The sequence below is a fragment of the Electrophorus electricus genome, chromosome 21, assembly GCF_041902795.1.
Source record: "Electrophorus electricus isolate QZ-2024a chromosome 21, ASM4190279v1, whole genome shotgun sequence".
Classification (NCBI taxonomy): domain Eukaryota; kingdom Metazoa; phylum Chordata; class Actinopteri; order Gymnotiformes; family Gymnotidae; genus Electrophorus; species Electrophorus electricus.
Window position 1 is genome coordinate 18,570,829 of NC_137517.1, and position 19,499 is coordinate 18,590,327.

General features: G+C 40.3%; 1 protein-coding gene and 2 long non-coding RNA genes across 3 annotated transcripts in view; 2 read left to right on the forward strand and 1 right to left on the reverse strand.

Annotated features, from left to right (window-relative positions):
- The first annotated feature begins 440 nt into the window (after window positions 1-440).
- The window catches only part of LOC118240639 (uncharacterized), a 52,707-nt gene continuing 33,648 nt past the window's right edge, over window positions 441-19,499 (forward strand). Inside the window, exons 1-2 of the mRNA XM_081704898.1 lie at window positions 441-735; window positions 6,918-7,193. Coding sequence (XP_081561024.1) covers window positions 441-735; window positions 6,918-7,193 — 571 coding nt within the window. The remainder of the gene's footprint in view (window positions 736-6,917; window positions 7,194-19,499) is intronic.
- LOC145652924 (uncharacterized) lies at window positions 1,549-3,128 on the reverse strand. Its single transcript, XR_014119207.1, has 2 exons — window positions 3,031-3,128; window positions 1,549-2,846 (listed from the first exon to the last, which is right to left on the reverse strand). It is a non-coding gene; the product is annotated as an uncharacterized LOC145652924 (long non-coding RNA).
- On the forward strand, window positions 8,336-11,371 carry LOC118240604 (uncharacterized). The gene is made up of 5 exons (XR_014119176.1): window positions 8,336-8,389; window positions 8,577-8,627; window positions 8,783-8,857; window positions 9,059-9,136; window positions 9,354-11,371. It is a non-coding gene; the product is annotated as an uncharacterized LOC118240604 (long non-coding RNA).

Below are 19,499 nucleotides of genomic sequence, written 5' to 3' on the forward strand. Positions count from 1 at the left end.
AGGATGTCCATAAGTAACAGACACTGTGGAACTGTGAAACAGCAGTAGTGAATCTGCTCATACCACAGCACACACCACTGTCCACACAAACATAAATCACTGACGCCCCCTTGTGTTCACAACCTTCAGCGCTCTAAAGCACTCTAATGATGGTTTATCATGACAGAGTCATGTCTTTCACTTTTGTTTAACTAGGGTGCTTGTGAAAACAGCAGTCATTTTCCCCACTCCGTTTGAAGCAGAGTTTACATTTATGAAAAGTTGCTATTTTAAATGTATTAATTTACACATTTAGCATTTTAGTGTATGTATTTTATAATTAATTAATTTATATAGCATTAAAACATGTGCAGGACCAGACAGCACTGACTGGTGTGGTAGATTTAGATTTAGATCTGTGTAATTTATTTGTTTTTAAAGTAACTGAATGAAGAATTCAAATGTTTAATGTTTCTGCAGGTCATGTTAAAGCTGTTGTGAGTGTAAGTCCTGATAATCACGTGTTCAGAGGAGAGACTGTGACTCTCAGATGTGACATACAGGGAGAAGGAGACACTGGGTGGACAAACAGCTGGTATAAGAATAACTACAGTATCTACCCATACAACACATACAATCCATACATGATCAGCTCTGTTACACAGTATTACAGTGGTACATACACCTGCAGCGGGTACAGGGGAAGAGACTCTCAGAGCTCAGAGATCAGTAATGCTGTTACATTAACTGTGTCAGGTGAGCTTGGACTGTGAATTCAGCCAATAGACATTCATAGCAAGGTTGTTATTGTGTGTGCATGATTTTAAACACCCAGGATTTTATATTTGCTGTGTTACAGAGAGAGCCCAGGCAGTACTGAGTGTGTCTCCACAGAGCTGGCTGACTGAAGGAGACTCAGTGAGTCTAAGCTGTGAGGTCAGAGACTCCTCTACAGGCTGGACATTCAGCTGGTACAGAGCTGTTCCCTACAGAGAATGTTTAACTCCAGTAACAGACATTCATGGCTCTGTGAGGTATTGTGCTGAGATCCTCTCAGACAGCATCAGAGGAGCTGGAGGCTCCTACACTCTCAGTCCTGCTGATCTACATCACAAAGGAGTTTATGTGTGCAGAGCAGAGAGAGGAGAACCAGCCTATCAGACACAGTACAGCAACACACAGCCACTATGGATCACTGGTGAGGACAAACAACAGCTGTGTGTGTGTGTGTGTGTGTGTGTGTGTGTGTGTGTGTGGATGAAACATTAGACATTCAGTGTCATAGTGTCATTCCTAAATCCCCAATCAGCTAGTCTTAAAGTTAAACATTCAAATATAAAATAAAGATGTTAGAGAATGTCTAAAAATCACACAAAGAAACACATTTTTATACATTGTTCAGAAGTAATTATGTATTCACCCCACCTTCTTTTACATACTAGCGTTGCATTCACCTTCATTACATCCAAACCAAACATTCGTCAACATACGTTCGTTCCTAGAGCTTCCTAAGTTCAAGACTGTTTACTCACTACACACTAAATAGAAATAAAGATGCAGACTCTGGAATTAATTGAAGAGAAGCGCTGGTCCCGTCTTTATTCTGAGCTCAATGTTATAAACGAGGCATTATCTGGAGAATGTCTAACAGTCTCAGGTGGGCTCACCTTTATACCTTTTCTTCAAGGACCCTTACATCACCATTTTTATTTTTTCATAATACTTGTCCAGGTTCCACTATTGTTCTCCACACCAAACATTATTCAATGTATGCAAATTGATATTCAGTACTTACACCAACCTGTTCTTGCTACCATTACATTCATCCTGAACTACTTCTACTTTTGAAAGGCGATCATATTATATAACACCAGATGCCCATATTGGTTCTTCCAGTGATGTCCATATTGTTTCTTCCAGTGCTTGGCTGGGCTGTCCCGTCCTTGAAGCAAGGCTCCCCATCGACTGAGGCCCCTAGAGGCCTGTCAGAGGCCTCCTGAGGATTTACACTGAAGCCTACAGAGGTCTTTCCAGCATGAAACCAGTTTATTCTGGACCTTCCCTATTTTTGTGCTTACAATATCATTTTATTACCTTGTTATGACCCCGTCAGGCTGTGAGGCTGTAACAAGGAAAAAGAAGTGCAAATGTCTAACGTAACAGAAGTTGTGGAAAAAAATGAACAGCAACAAAACAAACAGAAGCACAAATGGAAGGTTTTTTGAGTGTATTGTACAGAGGTTGTGATTTACAAATAATCTTACTGGTGCAATTCCTTCAGGAGTGACACTGGCCAAAATAATAACCAAAACCCACACTGAGGAAATAAAACTATACACTAACTAATCCTAATAACACAAGAAACATAGAACAAACTTTTCTAACTTCCTGACACAAACAGACAAAACCCACACTAAGGAAATAAAACTATACCCTAACTAATCCTAATAACACAAGAAACATACAACAAACCTTTCTAACTTCCTGACACAAACAGACAAAACCCACACCCAACAAAAACTGCAGTCACTCCTTACCACCAGTGTCCAACACCAATGTACCACACAAACAATATTTACACTCTTTACACAATCTATATATATGTATGTATACACAGCTACCGAAGCAGGAGGTGCGAAGCCAAAGATGAAGTTCAAAAATGTGGAAAAACAAGGTGATACACAACACGCCATACAAATGTTCAATCACAGCCAAACAAACTCCAAGCTAACACATAGTCTCCTTACTTGCTGTCTTCCTCTTCCTCTCTCGTGGGAGGGCCTTTTAAACAGCCGACACAATTGGCTGGAAAACCCGGCAAGGAACATGGCGGAGTCTCAAACAGGGTGGAAATCCTGGCAGTGAATCTGGAACACACACACACACACACATCGTTCTGTAACAACCTCAATATGCAAACTGATATTCAACACCCACACCAGTTAGAAGCTGTTACCGCTACATTCCAAGAGGAGGCTTCTCTTGACCTTGTCCTAAAGAAGATGTTTTTCTCTACAGTCCTGAGTCTGGTGGAGAGGTCGTATATCTTACCTTGAGTTCCACCAAAACCTACCCATGATCCTTTACTGAAGCCTGCAGAGGCCTCTACTAGGGCTCTGGCCTGTACTCCCTGATGGTTAATGTTATCATGTCTAATGCAATGTTGAGTCTCTTTCCCCTCTAAACACTCTTTTTATTACCTTCCCACTGATCACGTGGTATGGCCCGCCGCATGCAGTGGGAGTTTCTCATCGACTATTTGTGACTCGTCCTATTTGTAACCACGGCCAGCTGTCAGCACACACCTGCATCTGGTTTAGTCTTGTTATGTTTGTAGTATTTAAACCCTTGTTGGTGTGTGCGTTGTTGTCAGTCTTTGCTCATGTTCACATTCACGTTTATGGTCACAATGTTCATGGTGTCTGTGTTAGCTGTAGTTGTAGCTGTAGCTGTATTCATGTTCACTGTTTATGTTATACGTGAGTGCCGTTGTCTTGATGGTGTGTTAATAAACGTGTGTCACCATCAAGGGAGTCTGTACGTACTGCTCCTTGCCCTGTGGTACTCGGGCTGTTATGTTACCTCAATAGACACAATCTTGATCTTAGATAGATGTCACTACCTAGATATTATTAAACAGAATTTATTAAAATTATTTTCTATCATCAGACCAATCAACACAATGCTTGTAATCTTTCGATGTTAAATTTGTTCACTACACTCCTGCTATGATAAGACAATAATAATAACACGTGATGTATAATTTCTGTTTCTAAGGTCTGTCTCCTCCAGTCTCTCTGATCATCAGTCCCAGCAGAACTCAACACTTTAGTGGTGACTCTCTCTCACTGAGCTGTGAGGGACAGAGTGACTCTACTGGATGGAGAGTGAGAGGATACACACACAGTGGGAGTGTGTCAGATTGTTTATCACTCTGGGGATCAGTTACAGGATCTAGATGCAACATCAGATACCTCTACACAACACACACTGGAGTGTACTGGTGTCAGTCTGAATCTGGAGGGAGCAGCAATCCTGTTAACATCACAGTGCACAGTGAGTCTACATGTAGTGCACTCGCTAGTTAAGGAGAAAAGGAAATGTTTGATAACAGGATATTATCGTTCACAATATGTAGAACTATCAGTTACTGGCTAAGAAAACTGTTAACTAGAGTTAATAAGAAAAGCTGTTTAACATGTTCTCAGTGTGTGTGTGTGTGTGTGTGTGTGTGTGTGTGTGTGTGTGTGTGTGTGTGTGTGTGTGTGTGTGTGTTAGTTAGTTTGCTTTCCAATAATTGGGTAATTGTGTGTGAGGTCAGAATTTAAAGATTTCACATCTTTATTATTACACTAATTTAACCAGAGCTTCAAATTTAACCAGAGCTTCAAATGTATGTTGGCAAGAAAATCATTTTATAATTCTGAATCTTGGAGCAGTAATCCTGTGAACATCACAGTGCAGGGTGAGACTCCATGTAGTGAATTTACGTTTGTACTGAGTTTACTGTAAACACCATGAACACCATTTCCTGTCCCTGACTGAACTCTCTTCAGTTTATATATTTGTATTTTCATATGCATTTGAGTATTTGAGACTATGGATATACATTACTTACATTTAGTCATTCAAGCCACAAAACGTAACTGTTACCCATCATTTTCTAAGAGACAGAATAGATGTTTTCTACAAATTCTATTGACAGCAGAAATAGGAAATCAAATTACAGTAACCAAAGTACTCAAGGAAACAGCCCCATCTGGTGGTGTGAATCAGTATTTACATAAATGTAACATAAAGCGTTCACAGGGAATCCAGTTACATTAATTAAGGCTTAAATTTACAGGTAATACACTCATTTATTATAGAAAAATAAAATGCTATTACATTGCTGGATATATTGTAGATAACTGGTTCCAGTGGCGTTGTATCTATTTGTAAACTAGGGGCCATTTTAATTCTAGGACTGGCTGGGAGCGTTTTAGACAATAAAAACATTTGTGTTCATTTCTGTTGACTTTAAGAACCACCTGTACCATCATCACATTACTCCTACTGTACCATCACCACATTACTCCTACTGTACTATCACCACATTACTCCTACTGTACTATCACCACATTACTCCTACTGTACCATCACCACATTACTCCTACTGTACCATCACCACCATTACTCCTACAAGTGTCACATTACTGGACAAAGTGTCCAAGGTGGTACTGGATGTAATAATTAAGTGACTCACAGTCATGTGTTCACATTTTACCCTCCAATCACAATCAGATCCCACATAATCTCCAGATAATCTCCACAAAACACAGTGATTAACGGATTAGAATGCAGCATCGTGGGTCTAACCTGTTTATTATAATATATGTAAATACAGATTGACTCCAGGAAGACACTTGGGGTCAGTCAGCTGTAACATGCAGTGTTCTCCATCTCTTTCCACAGATTTACCCACAACTACACTGACTGTGGAGTCTCAGAGTCCTGTGTTCACTGGAGAGTCAGTCACTCTGAAGTGTGAGGTTCAGGGTTATGTTTGGTGGACATATCAGTGGTATAAGAAGAAAGCACAGAGTCAGTGGACTACAGTGTCTCAATCTGTGTTTGACACTGTAAACAGAGACACTCTCACCATCAGTGGAGATGCTGTAGTTAATGGAGATCAGTACCAGTGTAGAGGAGAGAGACATGACAGACCAACAACATCACAGTACAGTAACAATGTTACCCTCACTGTACATGGTAAGATTACTGTCATTTCATGAATTTATTGTCTATTTCATTTACTTAAATTATTGTTTGTTAAATAATTTACACTATTTGTATTCATCAGCATAATACACACTCCATGTATTGTGTTTATTAGGCAAAAAGGAAATTGTAGATGTAAAGTAATTACACACTACATTGTATTAGATATATATTGTAATTACAGTTACACTGCATGGTATTAGACCTGTACTGTAATTACAGTTCCACTACATGGTACTGGAACTGAAATGCAAACTTACTTCTTTTCTTGTTATCTTAGTGTTATTATGTTACTATAAACCTATAATGGACCTTAAAAGTGATACACAAAATTTATAACAACAAATCAGCTCTGTTGGAGCAGGTGAAACACTGAACAGGGCTGTACTTTGGTCCTACAGGACTTTTATTTTGACAGCCCTGCTTTAAAAGCATTTGTTTCCCCCTGCACTACAAGACCTGATCTCACTAATAGCGCCCCCTTCTGTGTTGAAGAAGAGAGTACACAGTGACCTCACATAGTCTGGAGCAGAGAGACGTCTACTTCTCAGTAACCAGCAGCCAGTGTTCAGTTTTAGTAGGTTTTATAAGATTCCAACACACGATCTTATTGAGAGGTGAACATAAAAGCAGAATTTAAATACTGTGTGATTTCTACAATGGAGCCTGAGTTGGTTCAGACTGTGCAATCGAATTGGACATAAATATTGAGTAGAGAAACCCTCAGACTCACATGTATATGAGCAGGAGTGTAATCCTGACCCCAACCCCTTCTCAAAGTCCAGTTAAAATCCAGTTACAGAATGTTAACAGCATGTCTATAACAGCTTGTTGAGTATGCTAAGATGGTATGTATTATACCTGTTACATGTTCAGTGACTTCTCAGGTTAACATCTACAGATATGAACTTGGACACCCAAATAAAGTGAAAAACTACTGAATTAATCAGATTATAAACAAATCTGATATAAACAGTTAATTAAAAGTCTGTTGATTAATCTACTGCTTCACTACTGCTACACCATGTTACTGAGATTCTCTTGTTTTTATTTTAAAATATTTAAACTACTAAAATACTTCATCTATTTTTAATCTGAGAATGTTAGTCATTTCATAGATATCTCTATGCGCTCCGCCATTACATGTCCTGAACTGTGTGTTTCATCTCCATCCGCAGTTAAACCTACACCTGAACTCACATCAAGCCTTAACGGAGCTGCACTGGTGGGAAACCCAGTGACTCTGTACTGTAAGCTGGACCAGTCTGCTGGTTGGAGCTTTTACTGGTCCAGACACACACAGAACCCTGAGAATGAGACCAACACTGCAGCAAACTTCTACAACATCAGCTCAGTGGCGCCCTCTGATGGAGGCCAGTACTGGTGCAGAGCTGGCAGAGGAAACCCAGTCTACTACACACACTACAGTGATGCACTCTGGTTAAACGTTACTGGTGAGGAACAGTTTACAGTGTATAACTACCGTAGAAATTAAATTCATCAGTTAGATATTCAACAATATCAGTTCTTGTCAACCCTCAGTAAAAGTTGGCACAATATTAGATTACAAGTGTCACTACTTGTACTGTGGAGTCTTGGACATGTGCACAGATTGGCCACCAGAGGGCAGCAATCAATAATATTTTATTAGAAATATGACAATGCAAATCAATAAATGTTTGATGTCCTGAATAACAGGAAGCTGTCATATCTGCTACAGGACATGCTTTATGTGTTCCTGAATGTATGTATTTATTCAGCATTAAAACATACTGGACCACACAGCATTGACTTGTTTGAAAGATTTAGATTTAGTTCTGTATACTAGTGAGTTTAAAGTGTATAATTATAGAAAACATTGTGTTGGTTATCTGTGTGATAGATTTAGGTCTGTACAGTAACTCTGACTGTACATGGTAAGATCACAGTCATTTCATGAATTTAACATCTATTTTACTCATTTAAACTCTTTATAGAAATGAGCAGAACACACGCAGTCCACATGTATTGTGTTTACTTATTAAGGGTAAAAAATATACTGTAAATGTACCTTTATTCCAGTAATACTGCATGGTATTATAGCAATGAAATGCAAACTTACTACATTTCTTGTTAATATCATTACCAACTTATAATGGATCTTAAAAAATAATACACAGGACTGTTGTTTTGGCACCCCTGATTTAAAAGCATTTGTTTGCACCCTGCACTACAAGACCTGATCTCACTAATAGCGCCCCCTACTGTGGTGAAGAAGAGAGTACACAGTGACCTCACATAGTCTGGAGCAGAGACATGTGACACATTATTTTGTGATTGATGTGATGTTTTTGTTCCTATGAGTTCAGCTGGTGATTCCTCCTCTCTTGGCCAGATTAGTTTGACTGTGGGACAGAGTTTGGTCGTGTTGTTCATCTTACTGATCCTGCTGTGGTGCTACAAAACCAAAAAGGTCTGAGATCAGCTGCAGGTCATTTATGAATAGTTTAAATATTATATGTTTGTATGATACACATCATCAAACCTTTTACAGTATTAAACACTTTTCTTTTATTTCCATGTTGCCTTGGAGCAGAATCTCTGTGTCACTGTACTGGGAGTCAGTCAGACATCAATCAGACATCAGATCAGACCCAGAGAGAGTCAGGAGGTGAGGGGTGTCAGTCATACCACTGCACACTGCTCAGACCATGAGACAACAGCAACTTTCCTTATTGACAATCAACTTAAAGCTTTATCTTCTCTAAGACAATTTAAATAATCCTTCATGACTTGTGATTCACTCTCTACTGTGTCCAGTAAACTTTCAATTTAGCTTTATTTTCCTTTAACCCCAGAAGCTGCCCACATATATGACACAGCTGAGCCAGCAGACAGGAGCAGCACAGGTAATGATTTCAATTCCCACTGAATGTAGCATTGAAAGTTTTGGACAGAGTGCAGCTATACAGTAAAGACCAGAAACCTCTTGTAGTAATAAACACAGTGTACTCTATGATAAACACACTGAACTCTGTGATAAACACACTGCACTCTATGTCAGATGAACCTGCAGACGACCTCAGTGATGTCACTTATGCTCAGGTCATGAAACACAACAAGAAAAGCAGGAATAAAGGTACATCCACATCTCCCTCACACTGGGGTTTAATTCACACATGAGACAAAGGAAACACATGCTGGTCTCCAAAAGCAGCAGCAGTGCATTGTGGGAATGAAGTGTGTATGATGAGATGTTATTGGCTGGTGGGTTAGAATGCTAAAGGTCAGCAAGATGTCACAACTGTGTTTGCTTTGGTTTTGTTCTCTGTTACTGCAGACACTGGTGCTGGACCCAGTGAAGTCACTTATGCTGAGATCAAACTGAAACCAAAACAGAAAGCAAAGAAAAAAGAAGGTACATGAAAAGGAGAAACTTTAGTTACCTACAGCAGTGACACACCAAGATACAGCTGACCTGAAGAATTGAAGAAAATTGTACATTTTGATTCACTGCTTAGTAACATTGTGTGTTTAGTTACCCACTGTAGGTTTTTCAGGTCATGTTGTGTTTATTCATTTGGAGGGTTGGACTTCTTCCTGTGGTGTAATTCAGTCTCTTCTGTCCCTACTAGAGAAGAGCAGTGTGTACTCAGAGCTGAGGCAGGACTCACACAAAGGTCAGAGCTTCAAGATCTATGGTATGATTTCAGAGGTACCAGGCTGTACTGAGCCACTACTGGACGCAAAGACCTAAAGGAACACTATAACTGGTCATAAGAAGAGCTTAAACCAGTCCTTCAAAACCAGCTAACAGTGAAGGAAACAGAGCTGAAGCCAGTCAGCAGATATCACTCCATAGAGTGCTCACTGATCTCCACTCCATTCATTACTGTCAGTAGCAGCTGCTGTGGTTGGAGGATTTTTAATAAACATGACTCAGAGAAAAAGGAGCCAGTGTTCATTTTAAACCTTATTTCAAGTGAAACTGAATAACAATGCAAAGTGACTTCTTCTCAGGTTTATAATAATTAATAAACAATCCTGAAACATGTAAGAGCCCTTCACTGTTTATGTGCATAGGACTGAACTTACCAACTTTGTTAAATAGAAGACAGGCAGAGTGGAGCTGAACTGACAGTGATTCTATGTACATTAAACAGAAATAATGACTGATCCTAATGAATGTTTTCTGAATCATCTTTGTCAAGGTTGTTGAGGAACAGCACAGACTGCTGGGAAACAGAGTTCATCCTCCTGTGTTACTCACTCAAGCTGCTACAAGACCAGAAGTTTAAACCCTCTTATCCAACTGTTCATTCATTTTTTTGATTTAAACACATTTTAAATGATCATGTCAGATACTCATGTCTACAACAGGAAGGTGTTTTATAACAGATGGAGATGTAACAGGTTGGAGGTAAAATCTCTTACAGTGAAAGTTTAGTTTCACCATAATGAACATACTAGTTTCACTCTTATTGTAGAAATGCTTGATAACATTATAATTGTTTTGTTTGTTTGTTTTTTCATGTGAATCTAAATATGAAGTGTGCTGATTGTAGCATAAACATTCCAGGAGAATCAGATTCAGTGGTGTTGGAGTTCCTTTTCTGTAGAGGAGATAAGTGTATGAGTTCTGTGGGGCTTCACAGCCAACAGACTTTCTGTCTTTTCAGAAGTTCTGAAGCTTGTGATTGAGTGACTGTTTATGTTTGTGTGTCTGTTACTAGAGTCACTCAGAGAGACACATTAAGCTCCACTTTTTAACCTTTGAGCCAAGATTTTAATTTTTTTTTGCAGTGTTATGTAACTGCAGCACTTTGTAAATAAAAGACCTGGAGATTCCTGGTGATCTTCTGTAGTGAGCCTCACTAGGGTGAAGGAATCAATATGTATTTTTTTATTTTGTGATATTTTTGATTAAATTTTATATTATGTTCGTATTTCTGTACTTTCCTAAATGTCTCTGTAACTCCTCTGTGCCGTGATGTCTGTATGTGAGGTATCAAGGTCAGGAGGTGATGACTCTCAGGAGGTGATGACTCTCAGGCCTCATCTACACTCTCTCTCTCTCTCTCATCCTCCTCTCTCCTCCTCCTCCTCTCTCTCTCTCTCTCTCTCTCTCTCTCTCTCTCTCTAGTATCAGTATCACAGAACTGGACTGTCTCACCGTTACTAATGACAGCAGATCCACCACTATTACTTTATTATAGTGTCAGTATCACAGAACTGGACTGTTTCACTGGTTCAGAAGGACACTACCTCTGGTCACCAGGGATCAGCCCCACTGTAGTACTGAGCTCCTCCCCCTTGTCAATCACTCCATTGTGTTTTTATCGGTTTGACAGGTTTTTGAGCTTACTTTTGTCTGTTAGTTGCTTTGTCTCCCTGGATATTTAGTCATTTCTTGGCGCAGTGGTAGCTCAGTGTTAAGGTACTTGACTTGTAATCAGAAGGTTGTGGTTTCAAGCCTCAACACTGCCAAATTGCCATTGTTGAATCCCTGAGCAAGGCCCTTAACCCTCAAGTTGTGTTCTGTCATAGTTGTAAGTTGCTTTGGATAAATGCATCATGGTATTTTTGACCTATGCCTGCTGTTTCAGATTGTGGTACTGGATGTGTGTTTAGGATTTATCCACCACACGTTAAACTCACTTGGGTTAAACTGGTTCCTCACATGTTTTCTGGTCTCGTGTGTGTGTGGACGTCACTTTCCTATTTGTTGTCAGGTCTGGTTTTCTTAGTATGTGTGTGAGGGCACTGAGACTCAAAGCACAACATCTGAAACCCTTTTAACTGGCTCGATCATTTTATTGATATTTTAGTAATACAAGCCTCTAGAGATTATATTTCAAATAAAGAATTTTATTGGTGTTTTCTTTGTTTTATTATTATTTACTTTGAATGCAAAAGGCAAAGATGTGCTTTATGTACCTTGACCAGATGCAAACATTCTGTAAAGCAACATTCATGAACTTGATAAAATTATTATAAAACATTTATAACTGGGGCCCCTTTCATATACAATGTAATATTTCATGTGCCATTTCACATAAATATTTAACACATATAGTTCTTATACTGTATAACATGTATGACGGTGGTTCTTGTTCAAATACGTAAAGAAATAATGTCATTTGAACTTACAGTGATATGCTCTCCTACTTATGGAGAATTACCTATCAGCCACCATTTACACAAGTGTTACTCTCCTACTTTAGCAAAGTGCAAATTCAGTCATCAAGCTCATTATTTTCCACTGATTTGTGTAGCTGTATAATCAACCACCTTTTGGTTTTGGTTATGTTTACTTCATGATCAGTTTCATCACAGACATGACAATGGTTTTATTTCTTTATTACCAGTCGAACATAAAGTCAAATTGCCATTGGTGTCATGTCACGTGGTTCACAGCAGAGGCTTTAATTTCCCGCGGAACTTTAAAAAGTGTTCTGATTTAGAACGAGCAAACGTAGAGTCTCACGCGGACTGTCCTCGTGCACAGGTTGGTAACGGTTATAGAGACGTCAGCGTTCCTGTCAACGCTTTTCTGAAGTAGGACAACTCAAGATATTGTACCGACCAGAATCACTGGATATTCTAATAACTATCAGACATAAGCCTCAGTATTATTGGAATTAACAAATGTTATTACATTTACTGAATAATGTTTAAAAATACTTTAAAATATTTCATATATTAACCCATCCTCTGGATTCAGGAACGATTGTGAAACGCCACATTAAATATATCTACGAGTTACGATGAGCTTCCTCAACCAGGGGAACTGTTAACTCAGGAAAACTTGGACGAAAGAAAATACTTTTGAAATTATTTCCCTCCGAGGTCCCAAATGTAATATCTTCGTCTGCTCCTCCGTCCGATCTGTTTACTTTCTATTTATCCAGACGATATCCGAACTGCAGAAGGACGGCTTTCTGCGCATGCGTATCTACTTCTCCAGTATGAGGGCGGCTCATTAACATTAAAACATTAACAAAAAGACACGTGGATATTGTGGACTGTTAATTAACCCTTCAGAAGCAGGAACTGTGTTTTATTTTACAGAGTGGGACAGGTTGGTCAAGGCCTGTATTTATTTCTGACACAGCATCATATAATTTCCCATGTGGAAACTTGTGCTGTTTCAACCAGAACAACCACCACGTCAAAACACAATTCTTTTGAATTAAATTTTCAAATTAACGTCTGACCACTTCAAAGGTTCAAAAGGCTTTATTGTCATTTCAGCTATATACAAGTGCACAGCAAAAATGAAACAAAGTTCCTCCAGGACCATGGTGCAACACAAAACAAGTGAAACAGACAACGCACTACATGAGTTCAAACAATACAGTACAGTGCAATATTGTCATACAATAAATGCAGGACAGGACCAATACACAATGAGCAGACAGTGCCTTTATTTTTACCAGTACACAGTACTGGGAATATGTAAAGTGGATTGTGCACAGGAGTCAGTGACATGCTGTACTGAACATAGCAGTCACCGGTAGCAGCCAGAACACTTCAGAGTACAGTGCTGATTTAGTACAGCACTCTAGTAGCAAGTAGGAAGAATGTGCAAGTGTGCAAAAGGAGATCATATATTTGTGTGAAGTTTGACTTCAGCAACTTCTTCAATACAAAACCGGTGTGTGTGTGTGTGTGTGTGTGTGTGTGCGTGTGTGTGCGCGCGTGTGCATTACTGTGTATAAGCATGTGTGTGTGTGTGTGTGTGTGTGTGTGTGTGTGTGTTTGTATAGAAGTGTCCATTTGTTTGTAATTGGAATTAGCCAGAGTTCAGGAGTCTGATGGATTCTGGGAAGAAGCTGTTGCACAGTCTAGAGGTGAGGGACCGGATGCTGCATTACCTTTTTCCAGATGGAAAAAGGGTGAACAGTTTGTGTGAGGGGTGCATGGGGTCTTCCACATTGCTGGTGGCTTTTCGGATGCAACGTGTTGTGTAGATGTCTGTGATGGAGGACAGAGAGACCCCAATGATCTTCTCAGCTGTTCTCACTATTCTCTGGACAGACACACGTGTTCTAGTATCAAGCCCTCATCACTCAGACACCACAGATGATCACATTCTAAACACTTTAACACCAGATTCATGCAAACTCAACACAGTTTGTGGAGTGTAGAAGAGAGAATGTGCAGGTAGGAACCTGACCAAAGGATGCACTGGACATACTCATCAGTATGATCATTTGAGTGAATATTAAAATGAACCTTTGTGTGAATATTAACAAAAACATTTGTATTTGTTGGATGTGTGTGTCTGTGTGAGTGTTTGCATTTATTTGTAATTGTGATTCTGCACATGTTTAATGGGACATTTTATTAATGATATATTTGACCTGAACTTTTATTAATGGTATAGGTGAAGTGATCTTTTATTACCAGTAAGCTTAATGGAGACTTTTATTACTAGTAAGGTTAATGGGGACTTTTATTACTAGTAAGGTTAATGGGGACTTTTAATAACAGTTAACTGAGAAACATCATGCTGCTAAAGCTGCCAAACAGTCCTCTGTTTTGATACTTCTAGACCTTTCAGCAGCCTTTGACGCAGTCAACCACAACATTCTTCTCTCTGTTCTCTCCAGGCTTGGTGTGACTGGCTCTGCTTGGAGATGGTTTCAGTCCTATCTGGAGGGACGGTCATATCAGATGACATGGAGAGGATCCACATCCAAACCGTGTAGACTCTGCACTGGTGTTCTAGAAGGTTCAGTATTAGACCCCCTTCTCTTCTCTTTGTATACTCGTTTTCTTGGTGATGTAATATCTTCTCATGGTTTCTCCTACCACTGCTATGCTGATGAAACTCGATTATTTCTTTCTTTTCCACCCTCTGACACGCAGGTCTCCAGAGGTATCTCAGCATGCTTGACTGACATCGCGTCATGGATGACAGCCCACCACTTGAAGCTCAACCCCAGTAAAACTGAGCTTCTGTTCATTCCAGGTACTCCCAACCCTTACCATGACCTCACTGTTTCCTTTGAGAACTCTCTGGTATCACCATTCAAAGCTGCTCGTAGCCTGGGCGTAACTTTGGACAACCAGTTGTCGTTCTCAACTCATGTTTCTAATCTAACCCGGTCTTGCAGATTCCTCCTTTGTAACATACAAAGAATTCGACCCTTTCTCTCACAGGAAGCTACCCAGGTGCTTGTGCAGTCTCTTGTGATCTCAAAGCTAGACTACTGCAACTCGCTACTTGCTGGTCTTCCTCTAAGAACCATCAAACCTCTACAACTTCTCCAGAATGCAGCAGCACGACTGGTCTTCAATCTTCCAAAGTTCACACGTTACTCCACTGCTGCACTCCCTTCACTGGCTCCCTGTAGCTGCACGCATCAGATTTAAAACCTTGATGCTTGCCTACAAAGCCAAAAATGGACCAGCCCCTTCATACATGAGGTCAATGGTCAAAGCGCGATCTGTACCTCGAGTACTTCGAACCTCAAGTACGGCTCGGCTTGAAATACCTTGCTTCAGGTCTCATGGATCACAAGCATCGAGACTATTTTCTGTCTTGGCTCCAAGATGGTGGAATAAACTCCCGCTTGCTGTCCGGACAGCAGAGTCCCTTGCAGTATTCAAACGCAGACTGAAGCCCCATCTATTTGCAGAATATTTAAGGGACAACTGACACTGCTCTCTTATTGACTGACTAATTTAGTACTTATTGTAGGGCACTATTTATGCTTTTTAACAAACTCTAGCACTTATTGTTTATAGCACTTATCATTGTTTAAGATAGACCTTATGTATTTTGCACTTCTAGGTATCAGTAAATAACAAAACACTTTTGTAAGTCGCGCTGGATAAGAGCGTATGCTAAATGCCGTAAATGTAAATGTGGCTAGCAGGCTAATCAGGTTCAAACATAGACAACATTCACATTCAAAACACAAGACTTATACATGCACATTAACGATACAAAATGAGGAGCAGGTGTGAAACACAGGGAGGGCATGGCCATACAGATGAACACACACACACACACACACACACACACACACACACACACACACAAGGGGAAGTTTGGGAGCAGGGGCCATACTGTGACAATATAGAACCTTGTGTAAGCAATAGTGTGTGTTCTGTATGACTGAAGCACTCAGTGGACAAGAAGCATAAACAGCAGGATTAATAGATGTACCAGTCCTGAGTGATGGAAACATCCAAAGGAAGGAATATGAGAAGTTGGATAAATATCAGGGACTTAAAGTAGTAATAGAGAATGTGGAGGGTTAACACCAAGGTTGTACCAGTGGTGATGGGGGCACTTGGGGCTGTGACCCCTAAGATGGAGGAGTGACTCCAACAGATTCCAAAAAACTGAGTGAGCAGCCAGCAAGGAACTAACACTCCAGACTCACTGGAGAGCTCAAACTTACTGTGACTGGGGGAGGATTAGAGGAGACCAGACCCACTGGGGAGCTCACACCTACTGGGTCTGGGGGAGGATTAGAGGAGACACCAGACCTACTGGAGAGCTCACAGCTACTGGGTATGGGGGAGGATTAGAAGAGCCTCCCAAAAGAAGAAGTCCAAAACACCCATGGAGGGGAAGGAATCACCACCCTCAGGGTGCCCAAGCCAGTGTGCTACCAGCACAGAAAACTTCGACAACTAGGGCTGTTAGGGGAAAGGTCTGGAGCACTTAAAACTGCTTAAAACAACCTTCTCAACCAAGCAAGGATAGGGAGAACTTCAGACCCAACAGATCCACTTTATCATTCACCAGAACTCTGAACAAAGACTGAGCATCAGGGTGTCTGTGAGCACCTCTCAAGTAGGCTGAATGACAGTTGTAATTGATTGCCTCTGTTTATTATGAGTACACTCTGTATCTCCCTCTGGTGGCCAAAGATGGCATAGCCTGGACTACACTGTTACATGTATCAAACATGTTTCGTTTCACACTTTGTTTAGTTTAACACCTCATTAAATCTGCTCAAACAAATGTAATAACACTGGTGACAGCACACCTTACATAGTCTGATTAGTTTGTATTATCTAACTGAGGAACAATACACAAACAATACATTTTTCATAGTTTACTTACCTATTAAAAACACATTTGTTAACATGCTTATAACCATATAGCAAATACTGATTTACCGTATTAGTTAATTTATGACTCCTCAGTATGTCACCAAGAGAAAATTAAGATATTCATACACATATCCAAGGGTGGGTAGCATGTGTAATACGAATACAAGTTCATGGATTCGGAGCCAGACATGGTGCAACACTACTGTATACTGTACCAGATTTTACTGGTAGATACACTTGACTGATTATAGCAATTGAAATTAATATGCTATGTGTTGTTTTCTGTTTTCTTATTAGAAATTATGTATGAAAAATCTAAACTCCGCAAATCCAAACTGGAGAAGAAATACAAGAAATTAATGAAGGAATCTCACATCATGGAAGCTCAGTCCTTCTGAATTAGATCTACACAGAACTCTATATCACAGAGGGAGGGACTAGAGAGGTCAATAATGAACATGAGGTGAGACAGATTGAGACAGCATCCAGGAGAAGAGGAACAAAGGAGACACCCATCAAATACCTCTTTAAAGACAAACCCATCAGAAGAGTGCTGACTAAAGGAGTTGCTGGAATTGAGAAAACAATCTCTGTGCAAAAGTTCATTCTGGACTGGGCTGAAGGAAGAGCAAATCAGGATGTCGTCTTCATATTTCCACTTCCTTTTAGGGAGCTGAATTTGAAGAAGGAGAAAAAGTTCAGTCTGATGGATTTGCTTCATGACGTTTTCACAGAAACAAAACAATTACAGTTAATAGACTGTGATGCTTACAAAGTCATTTTCATCTTTGATGGTATGGATGAGTGTCAACCTCCTCTAGACTTCCACAACCATGTGAGCTTATCGGATGTAACAGAGTCGACCTCAGTGGATGTGTTACTAACAAACCTCATCGTGGAGAATCTGCTTCCTTCTGCTCTCCTTTGGATAACCTCTCAACCAGCAGCAATCAGTCAGATCCCTCCTGAGTGTGTTGACCAGGTAACAGAGGTACGAGGGTTCAGCGACCCTCAGAAAGAGGAGTACTTCAGGAAGAGAATCAGTGATCAGAGCCTGGCCAATAGAATCATCACACAAATGAAGTCATCAAGAAGCCTCTACATCTTGTGCCACATTCTTCTGTTGGATTGCAGCCACTGTTCTAGAGACAATGGTGTGTGACGCCGAGAGTGTAGAGATCCCCAAGACTCAAATGTTCATAAAATTCCTGATCTTTCAGATCAAACACAAGGACAGAAAGTACCATGGCAAAACTGACACTGATTTTCTGCAGACTAGAAATGTTGTTCTGGCACTGGGAAAACTGGCTTTCCAACAGCTGGAAAAGGGAAACCTGATCTTCCATGAGGAAGACCTGAGAGAGTGTGGCATTGAAGTTACAGAGGTGTCAGTGTACTCAGGAGTGTGTACCCAAATCTTCAGAGAGGAGTCTGGGCTGCACCTGGGGAAAATGTTTAGCTTTGTGCATCTGAGCTTTCAGGAGTTTCTGGCTGCTTTATACACATTTCTCTCCTTCATCTCCAACAACACAAATGTGTTGGACCAGAAAAATAAATCTTTAAAAGATCAACAATGTCTGTATTCCTTATGAATACAGTGGACAAGGCCTTACAGAGTGAGAATGGACACCTGGACCTTTTCCTCCACTTCCTTCTGGGTCTCTCACTGGAGTCCAGTCAGACTCTTTTACAGGCACAGACTCTGTGCCTACTGACACAGACAGGAAGCAGCTCTCACAGCAAAGAGAAAACAGTGAAGTACATCAAGAAGAAGATCAGGAAGAATCCCTCTCCAGAGAAATCCATCAATCTTTTCCACTGTCTGAATGAAATGAATGATCATTCTGTAGTGCATGAAGTCCAAATGTATATGATCAGAGGAGGTTACTGTCATCTAGATGGAGTCAGGCTCTCACCTGCTTTGTGGTCAGCTCTGGTGTTTGTGTTGCTGAACTCAGAAGAGGAGCTGGATGTGTTTGACCTGGGTAAATATGACCCATCAGAGGAATGTCTACTGAGACTGCTGCGAGTGGTCACAGCATCCAGAAAATCTGAGTGAGTATATTCATTCATAGACATATTACTGTGCTGGGATCAGTACATCATTAACTCTATTGTAAAGTCATTTGTTAATTTGTGAGTGTTTCCTGAACTGTCACAGACTGCTCCCAGTCTCACTGGTCATGTTGTATGTAACCACGTTTGTAACCACGCCCGTGTTTGCACACCTGCACCGGCATACATAATGTCTGTATGTATTTACACTGTTGCAGGAGAGTGCAGAATTGTCAGTCTTTGTTCAGGTCACGGCAGTATTGTGTGTTGTTTGTAACCTGTTGTACATGTTCACCTACCTGGTTTTCTGTCAGTGCCAATATATTCATCCTTCGTGTATTTATAATAAATGTCTGTCTATGTCAAGCGAGCCTGTGTGTCCTGCTCCTCACCCTGTGGTACTCGAGCCATTACATAGACCCCTTTGTAATTAATGTATCATGTGCCCTAATCACTATTTAAGGTGTTAGTAGACCCACTCATTAATCCTAAAGTGCTTCTTAAATGTCTTTGTACTGCCTTTCGTCTGACTACAGGCAGTGACCATCAAATACACCATAAAAACCTATCACACACTTCTTTCTCTCTGTCTCACTCACACACACACACACACACACACACACACACACACACACACACACACACAC